At 36.2% G+C, this 20,216-nt stretch overlaps 3 protein-coding genes across 8 annotated transcripts; 2 read left to right on the top strand and 1 right to left on the bottom strand.

Moving 5' to 3' along the window:
* The first annotated feature begins 939 nt into the window (after positions 1–939).
* LOC105225616 (probable serine hydrolase) lies at positions 940–3,485 on the top strand. 6 transcript variants are annotated; one of them, XM_011204157.2, is made up of 3 exons: positions 940–1,098; positions 1,602–1,755; positions 1,823–3,485. In XM_011204157.2, exons 2-3 carry the CDS (start codon positions 1,624–1,626, stop codon positions 2,711–2,713), a joined length of 1,023 nt encoding a protein of 340 aa, XP_011202459.2. In that variant the 5' UTR covers positions 940–1,098; positions 1,602–1,623; the 3' UTR covers positions 2,714–3,485. The 6 variants fall into 6 exon arrangements, with proteins under 6 accessions (XP_011202459.2, XP_011202461.2, XP_011202458.2 ...); XM_011204159.3 differs by having other exon boundaries at positions 1,050–1,146; XM_011204156.3 differs by lacking the exon at positions 940–1,098 and adding an exon at positions 1,110–1,325.
* A 3,408-nt stretch (positions 3,486–6,893) lies between these two features.
* LOC105225615 (ceramide phosphoethanolamine synthase) lies at positions 6,894–12,700 on the top strand. The gene is made up of 6 exons (XM_011204152.4): positions 6,894–7,278; positions 7,336–7,846; positions 9,310–9,655; positions 10,295–10,452; positions 11,820–11,986; positions 12,055–12,700. The coding sequence occupies exons 1-6, from the start codon at positions 7,168–7,170 to the stop codon at positions 12,544–12,546; spliced, it is 1,785 nt and encodes a 594-aa protein (XP_011202454.2). The 5' UTR covers positions 6,894–7,167; the 3' UTR covers positions 12,547–12,700.
* A 3,329-nt stretch (positions 12,701–16,029) lies between these two features.
* LOC105225613 (folliculin-interacting protein 1) lies at positions 16,030–20,216 on the bottom strand (the record flags this gene model as incomplete). Its single annotated transcript, XM_049461931.1, is given in 5 exon segments — positions 16,030–16,915; positions 16,983–17,252; positions 17,325–19,488; positions 19,558–19,745; positions 19,858–20,216. Coding segments are annotated over 5 exon segments (3,188 nt in total), but the record flags the coding sequence as incomplete, so codon positions are not given.

Here is a 20,216-nt window from a genome sequence, read left to right on the forward strand (position 1 = left end):
GTGCACCAATTTTCACGGGAAATGTCTTAAAATTCGTGTTTTTAATTCTAATTTACGAATATATATGCGCGTTACCTATTTTTATGTTTTTTTTTTTGTATTAAAAACCATAAAAAATATTACGATTTTGCACGATATTTACGCTATATATGGCACAATTGTTCCAAATTCAACTGGCACTAGTGATACAAGCAGTGATCGGTTTCGAAATATCGATACTCTCGATATTCGAGACTAAACAAGAATTGATAAAAACGAGAGATACATAATAGAAAAATAATAATTATTTCAATAATAAAAAGAAATTAAAATATCGATATTCTCAATATTCGAGTCTGAAAGAGAAATGGTAAAAATGAGAAATTCGAGCGCTCGAAAACAAATAACTATAATTCTTCTGTGTCCAACTTCTTCTTCTTTCGGCAATATTAATGAATTATAAATTTTTCTATTATGTATTTTTCATTTTTATCAATTCTCGTTCAGTCCGGAATATCGAGAGTATCGATAATTCGAAACGATCAATGCATGAATCAACAGTGCCCATTCGAATTCACAGCAGAGATGGCAAATTTCGAACACAACCTTGCCATTTTCGTTGAAGTGAAGTGATTGTGAAGTTTTTCATATTTTTATAAAAAATAACATAAAAACCAATTTCTATTATTGACAAACTAAACAACATCAATAATTACGTGTATATAATTGATAGAAAATACATTTTTAACATTTAAAGACGTGTTAAGTGTAAAAGCGAATTCTTAATTTCGGGATATACGATGTTTTTTTATAAACACCAGGAAAATATTGTCTTTAAAGGCTCGCGCCATACATATTCGTAAAGCAGAATTAAAAACGAGTATTTGAAGACATTTCCCGTGAAAATTGGTGCACGTTTTCGGAAAATCCACTCTCCTGAACATTTACAGTACTTTTTAATCGTAATAAATATTGGAGATTTTAATTTTAATGCATAAAAATTATTATTTTGTCCGATCTGGCTATAATGGAAAAAGTTTAAAAAAAAATAAAAAGTTTTGAGGCGCTCTCACTGTAATAAGTTGGACATTTCTTTATCTCAGCTGGTGTAACGTTCGGGTAAATATACGGTTTGCTCAAGGAACTACATAAATTTAACCCATTTTGGTGACTATTAAATGTGGGAATGTTTGTTTTACTTTCAAAAGTGTATTTTGGGGTGAAAATTAACAAAGAGATGAAATTGGGAATTTTGCTTTTCATCTTTACCATGCCTTATTTACATCTGCATATCCATAAATAAAGCAAATACGATAGACATGAAGCGTATAAAATTCTATCTAAAAGTAAACAGATTTATCTTTAACTGATTTCGTTATTATATTTTTGTTATAAAAAGTTTTATGATAAAATATATACATAAACTCACTCAACTCTAATTAAATGAGGATGTAAACATGTGCTTACAAGAGCTCAAAGTTCACCTGCATATTTTAATGCGCCAACTAACGTTTCAGTATGGGACTTTGTTTACCATTTTCCCTTTGCAACATTTACTATAAAGATTTGTAGATGAGTGAGTAAAGAAGTATAACTCTTTATTTATATGAACACAATTTCAGGTGTATTAATCCAGATGTTGAAATGGTATCGTCGTTAGGTACCAATGTATTTAAAATGCTCCGGAGACCACAATTCATGGGAACTACGTTCATAAAAAGGTACATTTCATCAGCCCCTACAACGCTCAAAGATACAAATTACATCACAAAACATGTAAGTTGAAATTAACTTTAATAAAATGTTCTATTGAATGTGTAATAATAATTTCTCATTTCTTAAGTTTGAAGAAATTTCTATTCCAGTTCCCTGGGGTCATCTTAAGGGAAAATGGTTTGGAACCAAAAATGTTAGGCCCATACTTGGGTTGCATGGATGGCAGGACAATGCAGGTACATACGACACATTGGCGCCACTGTTACCTAATCATCTTGGATTTCTTTCAATTGATTTACCCGGTCATGGGCATTCCTCTTGGTTGCCTATGGGAATTTCTTATCACTCTATTGATTACGTATCGTTATTGTTGCGAGTAATGGATTACTTTCAATGGGACAAAATCTCAATGATTTGTCATTCTATGAGTTCTATAAATGGATTTATATTTAGCGCCCTTTTCCCTGAAAAGGTTGATATGATGGTTGGATTGGATGGTCTAAAGCCACTAGCACGGACTAGTGAAAGAATAGTAGATAATTATAAAAGTTGTATGAATAGTATAATTTTACAAGAAAACCGTATAAACAGTTCAGAGCCACCTTCTTATGATTGGGATGAATTGGTCGAGCGTTTATATAACGGTTCAAACAAATCTGTTGAAAGGGAAACATGTAAATTTTTGTTAGAGCGAGCAGTTCGACCATCTAAAAATAATCCTCAAAAGTATTACTTTGCACGAGATAGTAGATTAAAAACGACGTATTTTTACAGTTTTGGTGAAGAGGTACCATTAAGTTTGGCACGCAATATAAATTGTCCCTATATGTTCATTAAAGCATTACAATCCCCCTACTTCGAACCACGCCAACATTTTGAAAAAACTTTGGAGATTATGAAACAAAATCCTCATTTTGAGTTCTATGAAGTAGAAGGATCACATCACGTTCATTTAAATAATCCAAATAAAATTGCGCCAATGATAAATTCCTTCATCCATAAATGGCGTTCGTCTTAAAAATAGAAAAATTTATGAACAATAATTCTGTCTCCTTAAATCGTACATTATATGTATGTACATATGTATATATAAATATAAATCTGAATGTAAGTTTGTTTTTTACGTTTTCAAGTTGAAACCACTTAACGGATCATTATGAAACTATGTAAATTAGACAAAAGTGATTTAATTCGAGCGAAGCTACACATGAAGCTGGTTTATGATAAAACAATGCTGTGAAGTATTTAAAAGAAAATACATACAAATGTACACATGGGAAGAAATATTTTTTTATTATTTTAAAGGTATTTTACTTTGTAATCAAAAGTTAGATCGCTTCAACTTAATGTATCCATACGGATAACTACTTGTCACGCGAAAAGTAATTATTTAAATAATCGAAAAAATATGCTGATAGTTATGAGAACGTTGATAGTTATAAGAACGTTGAAAAATTGCCTATGTGATAGATAAGCTTATAATTATACAATGTGATAAATCAATAAAATGGACAAACAATAGAAAAATTAAACAAATTTATATACAATTTTATATGTTGAAATGTGAATTAAGATGGCCGATATACTTACATACTTATTGTATATTCAATTTTAAATTCGTAAATTATGTACATAAGTACACTGACGGATAAAAGTTTTGGCACAGCTGATGTTGGTTGATTCAGTTCTCTGTAGTTCCGAAAATTTAAAAGGTAGGTTCTAATAATGTACTAGTCATATACTCACCTTTATGTTATATATCACTGTACTTAATTTCATTTATGTTATATGTATATTTCATTGGAAAAAAGTTTTAGCAGATTTATGTAGAATGTATATTTAAACATGGAAGAAAATGAAAATTTAATAACGGGTATTCAAACTATTCATTTTAATAATGTCATTTAAACGACTTGGCATGGAGCATGGAACCGGCTACGCTGGTTAGCTTATGTCATACGTATGGACGAAAACACTCTAGCTCTGAAAGAATTCGGCGCAATACCCGCCGGGAGAAGCAGAGGAAAAGGAACACCTCCATTCCGTTGGAAAGACCAGGTGGAGAAGGACCTGGCTTCGCTTGGCATTTCCATTTGGTACCACGTTGCAAAAAGAAGAAACGATTGACGCGCTGTTGTTAACTCGGCTATAAGATAAGATAAGAATAAGGAACGCACCGCGACCTTAGGTCTATTGTGCCTTCTCCTAAATCACAAGGACTCACTTAGACCCAGCATATTGATAAAGTTCAATATTTCCCTATTCGGAAACATGGATCCAAGGCCCTTAATCCTGCGTCTACAGACTGCTGTGCAGTCGATTAGCAGGTGTTCTGGTGTTTCAGGCTTCCTGTCGCAGAACCGGCAGTTACCGCAAGAGGATGGGCCCATGTTATATAAATGCCTGTTCAGCTTGCAGTGGCCAGTGTAAAATGCGACGAGTAGCCTGAGTTTGTTCCTAGGGAGGTTAATTACAAATTTAAACTAGTTGTGGTTGTAGCCCCCAATTAGAAACTTGGCATGTCACATGCCATGCATTTGTTTCCAATGCCTTTTTCTGCGGAGCACTCCTTTATGGTATGGGAACCCACTCCAGTTAAGGGTTCGGGTCCTACGGTGTTAGTGGAAACTGCGGATCGGGCTAGCTCGTCAGCCAGTTCGTTACCGGCTATTCCTCTGTGACCGGCCACCCAGATTAGGTGTACCTGGTTACGTTCCGCTAGGCAATTCAGCCGTTCTCTGCACTCCTGCTCCTGATTTGATCTCGTAGGAGGAGATCGCTCTTAGTGCCGCTTTACTATCGCTGAGTATAGTTATCTGCTCATTGCGATAGTTGCGATGGAGGTTTACCTCTATACACCGAAGCAAAGACGCTTATGCTGCCTTTAAAATGCTCGGAAAGCTTCCCATAGGGATGGAGAGCTTAGTGCGTGAACCTGCGATTCCAGCATCGATTCCGTCTGACGTTTTCGAACGACGGCGCGGCACTTACTTTCACCGATGGGGAGGTTCAGGGTGTCATAAACAAAGCAATATCCTCCAAATCCATTATCCCTGATGGAATCAACATGCTAATGCTAAAGCATCTAGGCTCGACGGGAGTAAGATATCTCACCAAGGTCCTCAACCTGTCGCTGACCACTCTTCAAATACCCGATGTGTGGAAACTCGGAAGGGTGGTCCCAGCATGGATTCCGAAAAGTGCACAGCACTTAGCGTCATAAACGCTCAGTTAGTTCGTGGCCTCAACCAGAAACCACCCGGTGAGAGAACGAACCTCGTAGCGTTAGACTTGTCAAAAGCTTTTGACACAGTCCACCACACAACGCTACTGCAGGAGATTGAGACAACAACGCTTCTTCCAGGACTGAAGAGGTGGCCCATGAACTATCTGAGCGGTCGTCAATCATCCGTACTATTTCGAGGTGAAACATCTAAACTGAGAAGAATTAAACAGGGGGCCCGCAGGGTGGTGTCCTCTCCCCTCCCCGTTACTGTTTAACTTTTACATCTCGAAACTCCCGCAGCCACCAGAGGGGGTTTCCATAACCTCGTACGCAGATGACCTTTCTCGCTTCCTCACTGCACGAAACTTCACACTTTCTCCCACCAAATCCACACGTCAAGATTCCGACTGTCAATAACCCTAAGATTTTAGGTGTAACCTTCGATAGTCTATACTCCTTCACTCCCCTACGACCGCGATTATCGCCAAAGTACAGAGCCGCATCAAAATCCTCAAGTCGCTAGCCGGAAGCATATGGGGAAAAGGCAAAGAAACGTTGTTGGCACCTACATATTGAGACGCTTATGCTCCCAGTTAAGGAGTATAATGAACTGCTCTCCAAGCAGTTCCTGCTGGGATGTTTTAGTAGAAGCCATCCTTGCAACCATATGCTTGGAGCGGAGCCGTCTCCTAGGAGCATCGTTGCACTAGCTATGAATACACAAGCTAGTCTTTGCAGTTTCGATAATTGCAGCCCTACCGAAGTCTGCGACGCTTTTGAGGCCCAGACCACTGCTTCGTACGTGATTAGCGGTCGAACAATTATGGTGTACAACCACCTAACGATCCTTGGCTTACAGCCCCAGGATTTTTCCGCCAGCCGATTGTACACCATTAATGGTTTTATTACTTTGACCAAGGTCAGATCAACCTGCTGCTTTCTCCGCAAAGTGGAATCCAGCGTGAGACCAAGATATTTGACCTTGTTGGTCATCTCTATCTCTCTACCCCCAAGTTTAAAGTTCCCGGGACCGGGTAGGGATCTACATCTCGTGAACGGAACTACGGTCGTCTTTGAGGGGTTGATGTTTAACTCAATCCCTCTACATCACCCTTTAAACCTCTTTGTATTATAGTCCAGTCATTTAAGTTTAAATTAGGTAAATATCTCGGATTTCGAGATACCCAGTTGTAAGTCTGTAAATACTTTTATATTGACGAGGTGAACTTACTATAATGACTGGACTAATTAGGTCGCAGAGAGTGTCCTCAAATTTGCCTCTGGCTATAATTACAATATTGTCCGCGTACCCTTGTCATCGAATCCTATTGTCAGTTAGCAGTGCTTAAGCTTAGGCAGCTCCTTGTTGTACGAGAATCTTTGTATCTCCTACTGTGGTTTCAGCAGTTCTGGTGTGCAGTACAGGCTCTATCCATCTGCGCACCGGTGCTGCCACATTCCTTTTTTCCAGTGCCCTGACTACACTCCTGTGAGACGTGTTGTCAAAGGCAAGGTTAGCTGGTACAGAGCAGTATTGGTCGATCTGCCTGCTCTGTATGCATGCTGAGCAGCATGCAGCGGTGCACTTTTCAGCGCATTCGACCTTATTTCATGGTCTACGATCTTTTCCATAGTTTTTTAGTAAGAAAGAAGTTAAACTAATTGGCCTGAAGGATTTAGGCAGTGAATAGTCCTTCTTTACTACTTTGGGTATGAAGATCACATCAAATGGCGTCGTGAATTCTACTACATGAACATTTGTAAAAAGGCAGCGACATAACAATGGCCGGAATGTACACAAAACAACACAGTTGTTCATTTTGTATGTACACAATTTCGTTGTTGCCATACCAATACCTAAGTTATAATGCATTCAATGAGAACATACAATTAGTATGGAGCAACAATACAATTATCGAAATGTGATAACAGAACAGCTGGTGTTTGACATTTACAAAGCTTTTATTTACAAATGGCAGTATAAATATGTATGTAAGTTGAGGTTCAAAGAGAAATCGAGTTGATTTCAATTCCATTACTTTGTTATAAAGATATCATTGACTTATATTGGGTATATATTAAAAACAAAGCAGAAGTGCCACAAACGCCGCAAATCATGTTTTTTATTTAAACAATTGATTATGACCAAATAATAGAATTAGTCCCGCAGATTTGACATGGCGTTTAAAAGCTAAAACAGCTGGAAGTTCAAATCGTTTGGCTCTAAATAGTTTTGTTTTCTAATAATGGCGAATGTAGATGTCGATCATGGTCATAATAACAATGACATCAAAGTTATAAATACCACACACGATGTAATCCCGCCTAATGCAGAATTGCCTTGCAGGGAGTGGCAGGTAATTACAAAACCAAAATCTTAAATAATTTGAAGTTATTCGATTTTTTTTCTGCAGGAAGAAGATGTTGTGAAATGGGCTGAAGGTGAAGGATTAGCTCACAATGTTATAAACTGCTTGGTAGCGGAACATATTGATGGGAGTGACCTCTTAGAATTAACAGAAAATGACATTCGAGACTTTCGTTATCATCTTCAATACAGCCTTACTATGAGTGATATGAAAAAGCTTTGGGTTGCCGTTCGAAAACTTCAAAATAAAAATTCTACATTGCCTCATAATTTTATACAAAGGAACACATTAGGATTGGCTGATTGTTTTCCATTTAATCGTCCGTATATAAATCAACAATGCGGTACATCTTCCTGTTGCAATTTAAATGTTTGCAGTTGCCATGTTGAACGCAACGGTGTTGGTGCAAATTGTTATTATTCAGATGTATGTTCTCCACCGGTTCCTCCAACTTTAAATGGCAGTGCTGAAGAGGATAACATGTCTCCGCCCATGTCAGTCGATGGCCGCGCGACTAATATACCTCCAGAGTTATTCAAAACAGCTATTAGTTTAGGTAAGTTAAAACAATTAGTGAGATTAGACTAAAGTTGTAATAACATTTATTTATAGACAGCTTTACCAAAACAAAATTTTTTGATCGCTTTATGTCAGAATAATGTATTACTATACATACTATGTGTTAAGTTTAACATAATTCCTTATTTCCAAAATAGAAAGAGGTCCACACCTTTTCTTATATCCCATATATGCACTATAATGATTTCTGGTCTTTAGTTAATTTTATGTTTTATTTACCATTTAGCATGAGAAGTGTAAATATAATTTACTGATAATATTTCGTTTAAAATAATGTGATACAATAATAACTGACATTTCGCGTTTTTTTTTTTTTTTAATAATAGTGAATGAGAGTAATTAAACAATATCTTCGTTTAATTCATCAATAGTGTATCGTGTTTTTAATTTCACTATATTTATTTGTGCCCTAACTTATTACTCGAATTGCCCCCCAAAAAGCGTGTAGTATATAACTCGTGCGATAGCTGCTCTGAAACTATTCCAAAGAGCTTGATCTGCCCTACGCCAAAAGTGGTTTCATTCAAGATGTCTTAATTGAAATGATAACGAATTTAAAGTGGGTGTACCGGCCAAAGATTGCAACATATGTATCTGAAACTCTAATCATCAATCTGATATGGACTCTGAAAGTAAAGATGACGTCATAGGAAAATTTGAAAAAAGCTTAAAGAAGAGGTAAAGTACAAGACGACTCAAGAAACAAGCGATTCGACATTCTCCACAATAAATGACGAAACCCCCACCAGAATAATGGGCACCTGTAATTTCTCGCCAGATATTACCATCGCTAGCGGTGGTCTGATAAATAGCATTACCTGGCGGCCTATGCTAACTCTCGCATCAAACCATCTGCCCATATTTATTTCAATCGTTAACTTTAACAAAGCTAACTGGGCCGGGTTTTTGGAATATACCGAGAGCACCTTCATCGCACTGTTGTCGAACGTCAATTGCGCAAGATGATCGCAGCTGATACCACTCGTTTCATCTCGGCTATAAGACTCGTGGTACTCCGCCCCATTTTGTCAGCCGAAAAAGCTATTTAGCTAACAAGCGCGACGAGAACTGTTTTTCGCAAGATCTTGTTTTGTGACGATGTTTTATGTTCTCGGCCCAGACCGACCTACAACCGTGGGTGGCAAAGAAGAGAAATGATATGGTTCCTGCCGGTTCTACAAAATTTGAAAGACTGAAACTAAAATGTTTTTGGCATGTTGAGTTTTTTAGATAACACCGAATTGGAAAATTTAACTGAAATGAAGTTTTGTTATAAACCTTAATATACTCGTAGGACTTCACACTTCAGGTGTTCTAAATATAAGAATTGTATAACGCTTATTACAATACACATTAGGTACTAACTGTATTTTTATATTAGTCATTACTTTTTGAATGCGATCGCCATTTCGCCCATTGTAAACGATTTTTGCTTTGCAGGTTACTCATTTCTTGTCACATGGATAACATCCTTTGTCATGGTCATAGTTCACGAGCGTGTACCTGATATGAAGCGTTATCCGCCATTACCGGATATATTTCTCGACAATGTACCACACATACCATGGGCATTCCATATGTGTGAGATAACGGGCACATTATTGTTTATGATTTGGTGCTGTGTTTGCATCTTCCACAAATATCGCCTTGTTCTTTTACGACGTTTCTTTGCACTTGCTGGAACAGTATTCTTACTACGATGCGTCACAATGTTGATAACATCGTTAAGTGTACCAGGCACACATTTGCAATGTAATCAAAATGATTACGCAGTTGACGATACTGAGTAAGTAGATCAATATATATTTTGAAACTAAGGTATATCAATTATGCATACTCTGGTTAGTAATTATTATCTCACTCGTACAAACTAAATATCGACATTTTAAACATATGTCCAGCATGCAACGAGTCCCCACATGACTCTAACCATCTCTTTGCATGCCCAGTTAACCCTATCTGATACCCCTTTCGCTGTGGACCTTGACAAAACAGAACGTTTCCTGGGCCTACCGTTGGATGATCTCGATGACAATTTATTTGAATCTTACCACCCCAACGGGGACTAGATAATGGTGACTTCTTTCAAGCTTCATTAACTACTTGACTATTTTTTCATCTCGAAATATATTGCACAAAATATAATAATTTTGTTCACCTAACGGTATTTGTGGCACCTAAAACTAATCGAGATAGATATCTATATATGTATTATCATAAAGTATTTAAAAGCCAATGACTTTTTTTGATAAATTAATAAATTGGGGACGTTCGTAAAAAAAAGATAAATAAAAAAATAAAGACAACATATGCTCTCTAAATACTTCAGTTTGGATCATTTCAACATTAAAATAATTAAGAACATTGATTTAATTAAACATTTTGCCGAACAATTAAAACTATTTGCTTGTTTTTGTTTTTCTAGTCTCTCTTTAATTGAAGCTTTGCAGCTACGTATTTCACGTGCCTATACGATTTGGAGTGGACTTGGTATGTCTATTCAAGGTGTTCGTACGTGTGGCGACTACATGTTTAGTGGACACACAGTGGCCCTAACTCTTTTGAATTTCTTCATTACAGAATGTGAGTAAGCATATTAAATTATTTTATATACATACCATATAAAGTTACTGCAAACATTTCATTATAATGAGTATCTTAGAACACTTATACTTAGTGCCTTTATATAGCTTTATGTTTATGTTGTCAAATGGTATTTACAATGATTTAAAAACAAATTACCAAAATCAAAGGACCAGATTTTCTAAAATGGCTGTCTCTGGTTATATAAAAATTTATAAAGGACCTAATAAAATTGGAATTGTAGGAATTCCTTACCCTTTTCGTGTTGGTATTAAGGTATTGTGTTGTTTATAGATAAGGGCTAGTTAAATGAAATCCATTAATTTCGCGTTAAATTGAAAGTTTTATTAAGTATAATTAAAATCACCAAATTTACGTTAGATGTGCCCGGTTATGTTCTATAACTTGTTTAATCAGGTTATTTCACAATGCTACTCTCATATAAATCCTCCTCCTGATTGTTTATAACATACAGTCAACTCTCGTTATTTCGAAACTCGAGGGACTATTAAAATATCACGAATTATCGAGTGTTTGAAATATCAAATGGTTCGTACACTGTTACACTGGTTTGTTACAAAGCACATTGCTTCTGCTCAGATTGCTCAATAACTTTTTTTTTAAGAAAAAGTGCCTGCTTTGTAAGGTATCGAATAAGGATCTTGCTTCCTTAACTAACACCTCTGTCAAAGATTCTGATGTATCTATCTTCATCGTTACTTTTTTCGTATCTGTCGCAGATAAAATTTCGTCAACGGTTAGTGAACCTGAGACAGCAACATCTTCATTCACTTGAACAAAGTCAGAAAAACTCATACTCACACCGCTGATGTCGACTAATAGTTTCATTGCTGGTTCTTTATCATCCATAAGTATTGGAAGATCTACTTTTACGACAGAATAGGCCCCCAGACCTCACTCAGTAACAGTTTCTAAATTCCTGTTTGCGTATTTACAATCTATAGTACCGTAATATATGCCGCCAATGTGTAGCCTATTTCAAATAACGCTCTGCCACATACAGTTACCTACAAAATATTAGCACTCCGATATACGCATGTACACTAACATACAAAATACAAGTACTACCGCTCCAACATATGCAACGCTTCATATTTTCCTATTAAAAATATATATCACTTTACTAGGCGAGCGCAGACAGTGTTCGGTTACTTACGAACTTAGCCCTTCCTTACTGCATATTTACTTTTCCAATTCTTTAGCAAATTTAATTATAACTATTTTGTACTTTAATAAGATTTATTTACAAACTTTATGGGTGAACATTTTTTTCTTGGATTGTACAGTTGTATGTACATATGTAGATCATTATACTAATTATCAAAATTTTTTCTTTACCAAAACAGATACACCTCGGAACTTGTATTTTTTACATACTATGACCTGGCTTTTAAATATGTTCGGTATATTTTTCATTCTTGCTGCACACGAGCACTATTCAATAGATGTGTTTGTCGCTTTTTACATTACATCTCGCCTTTTTCTTTACTATCACACACTAGCCAATAATCAGGTATGTATATTATATAATAAAAAAATATATGCAATTAATTTATATTGATATTCACAATGCAACAACAGGCGCTGATGTCGCACGATTCAACACGAACACGCATCTGGTTTCCGATGTTCAGTTACTTTGAGAGTTCTATTGATGGAATTGTTCCTAATGAATTTGACACCATTGGAGTTCTCTTTGATTGCCTCTGCCAACTTGTTTTGAATTTTAAAGACACTTGTATGTTATCAGCTCGTCGCATTTGGATCGAAGCTCCGCAAATATCATTGAAAAGCGAAAATATACCATCACTTTCCAATGTACCAGATTCATTAAAACTTTTAAAGAAACAGTCCAACACACTAACTCAGTTACAATCGCAAACACGAGAGGACGTCGGAACATCGATATCGGCCAATGCCTCCAACACACTAACTTCATCACAGCCTGTTTTTGACGTAAGCAAAAAAATGACACATGGAATTTTGAACTCATTTAGATCAGCTGCTGAAAGTCCTATAACGAAATTATCAGGATCGAGCAATAGCATTCAGGGGGACAAGAAACATCAGTAATTAACAAACAATCTCAATCATGCACAAATTGGCATTTATGGTATTTAAAAAGTATTTCCAGCGATAATAAATTAAAATAAGTTTTTAAGTCGTTGCATTCCCTATATTTAGTTATGCAAATACATATACATATGTGTGTACTATCTTGTATAAATGTGGAGTCCTATTTATCAGTGGTAAAGGCCAGCCCTAGCTCTTATTACAGATTTCCATAAAGAGTAATATACGCCTTACTTTTTTAGAATCTGAAACGAGTGAAAATGAAATTTATTTGAGCAATATAATGGTTTCCATATACTAATACATGGATGTTGCTCAGCTAATCAATATCACATCCTTCTTTAAAATTTTATGTTAAACTATTTTTTTCTGGGAAAAGTTATTCACTCTAAAGTGAAAAAAATCAGATATAATTTTAAAGTGTCGTTTACGGACAGAAGGCGTGGTTGTGTTCAGGTAATGTCAAAACTATATCAGTTTTATCTGAAAAGTTATGTTATCAAAAGTAGAGCTTTTTCCCACATAACTCTTTCATAAAGAAAATGAATTTATGTCGGAGAGTCCTGGTAAAGAGAGAGCCTGAGGGAAAAGGGTGTCAGATGAGTGGAGTTGACGGGGCATAGAAAGAGGTGGCCGGTGTCATGAGGAGACATATTCTACAAAGAAGCTGATGCATTCTCCTTATCAATTCTTTACCGCCTCTTTATTGTTCCACAGACGGGTAATTGCTATTCGCACTTTGTTGGACAATGGAATGTCTGCTCAATCGTCATTCATCGGGGAATTGGGTGCACCACCTCCTGGTGCTATGCTTTCACTTCCATTCAGAAGGAACACTATAAAAGTTGGAATATGTTGAAAAGCGTGAGTAAGTTTCGATTCTTCATATGTAAACATAATTGGGGTACTCACAACCCGTCGTAAAGCATCGTAAAATTATAAATTTTGACACTTGTTTAAAAAAATTGTTGTTGGATTTCATACAAAAATGAGTTTACACATTTACAATTCTCAATGCTATGTTTTCGAATCGTTATAACTTATAACTTTATGAGACTTGTGAAAACCCTAAATATATTTTTCCATTTTATAGATTTAAGAGCAAGCAGGATCTAGTTTACTCAGGGATCTTTTAGTAGAGTTCAGACACATACAAAATTCACCACGACAACGCCCCGGCTCACACCGCCTTTCTTGTGAACAGCTCCCTAACCAAGGCCGGTATCCCAATACTTCCGCAGTCGGCCTACAGCCCAGATTGGGCCCGGACTTTTTTTGTTTCCTTGTCTGAAAAAGATGAAAGGGGATCCAAGCAGCCAAGCAGCATGGACCTCGGCTCTCAAGGCTATTCCGGAGAATGCCTTCCGTGACGCATTCAATGCTTGGAAATCGCGCTGCATCAACGAAGAAGGAGCCTATATTGACAGTTTTTAAAGAATTCTAACGATTGGTTCAATAAATTTTTTTTAAATCGACTCGATCCTATTACTTTCCGGACAAACCATGTAGGTGTCGGGCAGTATTTGAACATAAGCAATATATTCCTAGTTCCAATATAAGAATGTGTTCGGTACAATCAATTACTCTTTACAAATAAAAAAATAGTTAATACAAGAACAAGTTGTTCGATATGGAAGCTTTCTTACTGGAGCGTTGCCTTGGACAAAAAACCATGCTAAATTTCGTAAAGATATCTTGTCAACTGAAAATTTTTCCACACAAGAACTTAATTTTGATCCTTCGGGTTGTGTGGCAGCTATATGATATAGTCCTCCGATATTGGCGGTTTTGACATGTGTGCAACTACTTTGGAAGAAAAGGCCGTGCGAACGATATCTCAAAAAATAGGGGCTAATTCACGTATATACAAACAGACGTCATGCTTATCTTTATAGTACCTCAGACACTTCCTTCTGTTCTTTCTGTGAGTTAGAATCTTCGTTTCAAACTTGCATACATATTTTATATACTAAATTATTCTTTCCTTCTTCCTAATGTCTCAAATGCAATATGCATATCTTCCTCAATATGGAATTATTATTAACATTCTCTTGTCAAAGCAAAAAATCAAAATTACCATTCAGAAGTGTTAATGCACCAATACAAAATCAACATATAAGCGAGCTCTCCTGAATGCTTGTGAGCGAAGTTGAAAATTTTGTTACAACTTTATATCCACTTCGGCTTCGCTCATATATATTGAAAAAAGTCTTTACCTGTGATTTACTACTTCCCGGGCCCGGAGTTCTCGAAGTGGCCCGTATTTTAACTAAAGATCAAGGCAATTTTGTGAACTTACTGTTCTAAGGCTGTCGTAAGGGTAAGTTGAAATATTCAATTTAAATACAAACAAGTTTGCATAGCTTTCTGAAAATATTCGTTACTCAGAAAGCCAGTAAATTTTCTGAGCGCTTTCATAAAAAACTAAATTGCTGTCGCATTGTTATCGTATCATTTAAATCTTCAGCAACACTCGAAAGAAATATCAACGATAAATCGGGTTTTAAGAAATGTGAGTTTAGACAATCAGTACAAGAATTCTCGTTTTTCCGCTCGCAATTTTCTCGATAACTGTAAAAATTGTTGTGTTCTCCTAGATCTTACTTGACAGCATTATCTTTAAAATGAAAAGTCGCCGCGGTGAGTGACACAAACGAAGCGTTATATTTTCTATGGCAGTTCCATAGAATGAGAGAAGATGAACTCAAAGAAAAAGTCTATGTATGATCTCATGTTTGATCCTGAACGCACAAAACTTCATTGGTGTTGGATTGGACCTATGTTTATTTGATGAGGATTTGATTGAAATGGCTTTATTGGTTTCTGAAACCAGAGCTGTCACTTTTAACTGCGGTTTCCTACACCGAATTACAATTTTCGTTATAGCACTTTATATATATCCGATTGCTAATACCAAGCTTCTCAGATTGCCTTTCGAACATATGTAGCAAGTCACTATGTCTCAATTTTCATTTTAGAAAAGACGAACGGACAGACTTACAGTTAACTGGAATACAACTTTATATCTAACTATTTTTATACTCAGTCAACATACTGCATGAGTGAAAAAAGTTAATGATTTCATATTCTATCTATTCATGTGAGTGTACGAATTTTTATGAACATTCAAGTATTGATATCAATATATTTGACGGTTTCTCATGCCTGCACAATTGCAATTGAGACTTCACTCATTTTCATAGATGCAATGAAAACTTATCATCGAAATTGTAAGTTAAAGTCATTCAATTTGATTTAAAAAAAAAAAAGCATGTAAGCATCTCTTCCTTGTTATAAATATTTCTTTTACATAGAAATAAGTTTAAAATTTGTCAAAATTTATCTCTCCTAGAAATATGTTTTATAAATTATACATTTAAAAATTCAACAAATTTACTTTTTGAAATTTTTCACTACTCCTAACCCCATATAAGAATACTACATATTCTTATTTGTGCCCGTTACAATTTTCAATAAAATACCTTTTATTTTTTTATCAAAAATATATTCAATAATGTATATTGAAAATCAATACATTTCTTTCTTGGACTAAAGTCCTATTCATACTTATATTAACCCATTTTGGTAGCTATGAAACAAAGTACATATATTTGACGTCTTGAATTGTGGTATTAGCCTATGAAAATTCAAATGTCACATTATTCTTGAATAGTTATTATAGCCTTGTTAGAGCTATTGAACCTTATAGTCTATGCCCACAATTTTGACAATTGCAATAAATTAATTAAAATTAACTTTCATTAATATCGACACAAGCAATTTAAATTCTTAGTTTTATACAATATTTACTATGGTAAGAAATTACATCTACATATACATATATATTTATCACACATTTCGCATTGGAATTTGTAGTAATTACAAAATCTCTGTAATCATCGAATTATGAATGTGAATGTGATTTTTTATAAATAAATAATCTACGCTAATCGTATTTGCCTAATATAAATATATGTACATAATAAACATATCACAAGATCATACAAATGATCTAACCTGTCAAGCAATTCATTGTTTTTAAAAACAAAAACGAAAATGAATGTGAGGAAAATATCATTTTTACTAAGAGTATTAAATTGAGCGTTGCATGACTTCTTAAAGTACCTCACCCGAACTGAAAACATTTTAGAATGATAGCTTGTCACCGGAAGCTAATTCCACACTTTTTAGCTATTTGAGGTGTATGAATGGATGCAATCGATAATAGCAATGGAATATCGTTTTCACTAAGATTAAGTGCTGTTGTTACAGTACTTAACTGGCAAAATTCTGTTTCGAGTAGAAAGGCGGCTAACGATTCCGATTGGAGAAATATTTCTTGCATTTTCGATTCCAGAAATGCCAAACACTGTAAAATTTTTTAACAATATTAATGCACCATACACATAATTTTGTAAACCAATAGCAACACAAACCTCATACGCGGAAATTCCAGCGTTATTCATTGCATGCACAGTTTCGAGCATATTAGAAACTAATTGCGACATTCCCACTGGAGTACTTTGTTCGCCTACATACGGAAAATGTTGAAGTTGTGACGAAATCAACCGTACATCCCACTTTTCCATATCCGCTACGATAGCCACATTCTCAGCAGACAATGAAATTAGCGATGCAGCACGAGCTGATAAAGCCAGATCTTCTCGAAGTGACATCTGCCATTTTTCTGGAGGTGCACAAGTACCCTACAGAAATAACACACAAATTCACAAATTATTTAACATAGTTTCATTCAATTTCAATTAAAATTCAATTACCTGTAAGACCATATCAGACACGTAATGATCACTAACATTAAGAAAAAGTGACGGTACGAAACCTGCTCGCAATTTCATGCCATCTCCAGCACTTATTTCGTCTTCTTGCGGTATATCTCTGATTCCGGGTACCGGTAGTTTCACTAAATGTAATGCTTCATTTACTGCCGCACACTTTGCAGCAACAGATGAGATAGAACCACGGTGTGAGGATACTTTTCGTGTATTTGTGTTGTACGTCTTTTGTCGCTCCGGTGGAGATGGCGGTGAGCACAATTTAGGCTCAAGTTCTGCAAAATTATCTACAGACGAAGCTTTCAGTGTATCAATTGAAGCAGCTGAGCCGATAGGCTGTAAAGTGCGTGTGCTAATCGATGGCATGTGTGTTGTCGGACTCCTCAATACTTTGGTCGCTGATTGTTGACAATGTGGAGAACGTATCTCATCTGTTTCAAACTCCAATTCAGTAGCGTTGGAGGGCGTTTGATATGAGTTAAGTATGCTATTGCAAACCATACATTCCGTAGAATTATCTGGTGTACTTTCAATAGCTGTCGAAGCAGATGACGAACAATCTGAAGTTAAACTTTCTAACGTTACACCACCACCTTGTGTTTTAAATTTATTGCTCTTGTCCATTAACAGGTCATAGTTGGATAACACTAAATTTTTGCTTTTCATGTAGTTAGTGGCGATTTGCGGAAACTGTTCAAAGTTAAACTTAACGCCCGAGTGTCGCTTTGATGTTGGGCCGTGTGTACGTTGATGTAAAGGACAAAGTTGTTGAGTGCTGCCGGTATTAGAGTCATCCGCGTGTGTTTTTTTTGTATCCTCTTTTTCAATAGCTGTTATAAGATCTTCGTTGCTTTTCTTAATGTTAACAAGGGGCTCATTTTCGCCTAACATAAATACAACACCTCCTATAGAATTTGCATTTCCATTGGCACGATTCTTCTGACAATTATCAAAGTGAATTTCTTCTTCTAAACACACATTTTCGCGACGCGGCTCTATGCCCCATGTCATACGATCAGTCTTTCCCATGCTATTTTGTGTAATTAGATCTGAAAGCGACAGATTAGTCATGGGTTCATCTAATTCCATTTGCCGTCGTAATTGAACACCGTCACCAGAATATGACATATTCAATGCTTTCTCTCCGCATTGTAGCTGCTTTAGGCTGACACCTTCTTTTACAACTTGCCAGAAAAAGTGTCTCTTTCCTGTATCCACAACCCCTTCGTCCGCTAATGTGTAGTGTCCTTCAATACCAGTATCTATTTCTATGGCTTCTACAGCACCTTCTTCACTTGTACTGCCACCACCGAGTGAACTTTCATCTTCTATACACAGTTCTTCATTATCTGGTGTTGTAATTAAAACTCGTATTTTCCCCTCTTTCTCTGCTAGAGACATACTGTTACTGCTGTTTTGAGATGTTCCAATTTTTAACAATGATTTTTTTTCAATGCCTGTGTCCATTAGGTAATTGCCAATTCGCAATTCTTGTTGAACAAAGCGAGAATCTCTAAACGCCAGTACATTGGGAATTTCATTCTTTTTTAAAGTACGGACAACTTGGGCACCATCCATCTCCTCATCACTGCTTTTCTCTTCTTCCCCTATCGTCTCTTCTGATAATTCTCCACTATCTGATATAGTGTTTAAATTTTGTTTACAAGTGTGTGTACGTTTAAGCCCCCCGCCATCGTTTATGTCGCCAGAGAGAGATGCCTTTTTGAGATTAGAGCCACGTTGATATGAACCGTTGCTACATTTCTTTAATACTTCATTTTTTCGCTTTTGAAGCAGAGAATTAAGTGTATCCTTGTTAAAGTCTTCACGCTTAGCAGAACGTCTCACTTCCCCACATCGTATGAAATAGGTGAGTATGTTAAGTAATCTTTCCACTGCTAATTTTTCTGTCCCATATATAACCGTCCGCGCTAATCGTGGTGGCAGTCCAATAGCTCCATATAGGTCCCCCATTTGTGCCCACAGGGCATTATAGGGGTGTTTCTGTGAGACTTGTAGAAGTTTGGCGCGTTGTTCTATCGCTGCTGTAGATGACTCAGTCACGGCAGATATGGAATTAAATGCGGCAACTGTGGATACCCATCCCAGATGGTGTGTTAAAATGGCCGTCAACATAGTGCTGATAAAACTACATAAAGTAAATAAGTTCATAAAAAAAAATTTTATTTCCATATTTTTAAATGTATATAGCACTTACAAATTAGTATCCTTAGTATCAGCAAATGTAAGCAGCCAACACAATTCTTTCATAAATTTTTCTGCAACGCTCTTTGAATACTTGTTGCCGCTGGTGGTTATACTTAGCCAAATAGGGCATTTGATGCGAGGTGCAGTGAACAAATCGCTAAACCACTGTTGTGTCTCCAGCCATGCTTGAAACATAATCTGTAAAACGTTATTTATTTGGACATAAAATAAGGAAAAGCTCTTATATATATGTGGATTATATGAGACAATAAGTACTTAAAACTCACTTTCAGAACATATTTTAACTTACCTGGTAAAATTCTTTATGATTAATGTATGCTCGCTCCGTACAAGCGCGCAACCGACTCAACATCGATTCTAGCAAAGCTATGTGCTCACTACAAAATAGTTCCATCTCCTCTTCAAAAGACTCACTCATAGTGATGCACACAGCTAAGCCAAGCTTAGCACGTCGATGCGAAGGCTTACCGCCAACACTTGACAACGTATCTCGACGTCGGCCAATTTCTGGGTTACTGCGTGATTCATTCGCACTGTAACTGGCTCTTCTGTAATTCGGCACACCCATATTCCCCCCTTCACTGCCTCCACAATTGGAATTCCCCGTTGACGAATAGTTATCACTGATAAATCCAATTAAATCATTAA

The sequence above is a fragment of the Bactrocera dorsalis genome, unplaced genomic scaffold (genome assembly GCF_023373825.1).
Source record: "Bactrocera dorsalis isolate Fly_Bdor unplaced genomic scaffold, ASM2337382v1 BdCtg166, whole genome shotgun sequence".
Classification (NCBI taxonomy): Eukaryota; Metazoa; Arthropoda; class Insecta; order Diptera; family Tephritidae; genus Bactrocera; species Bactrocera dorsalis.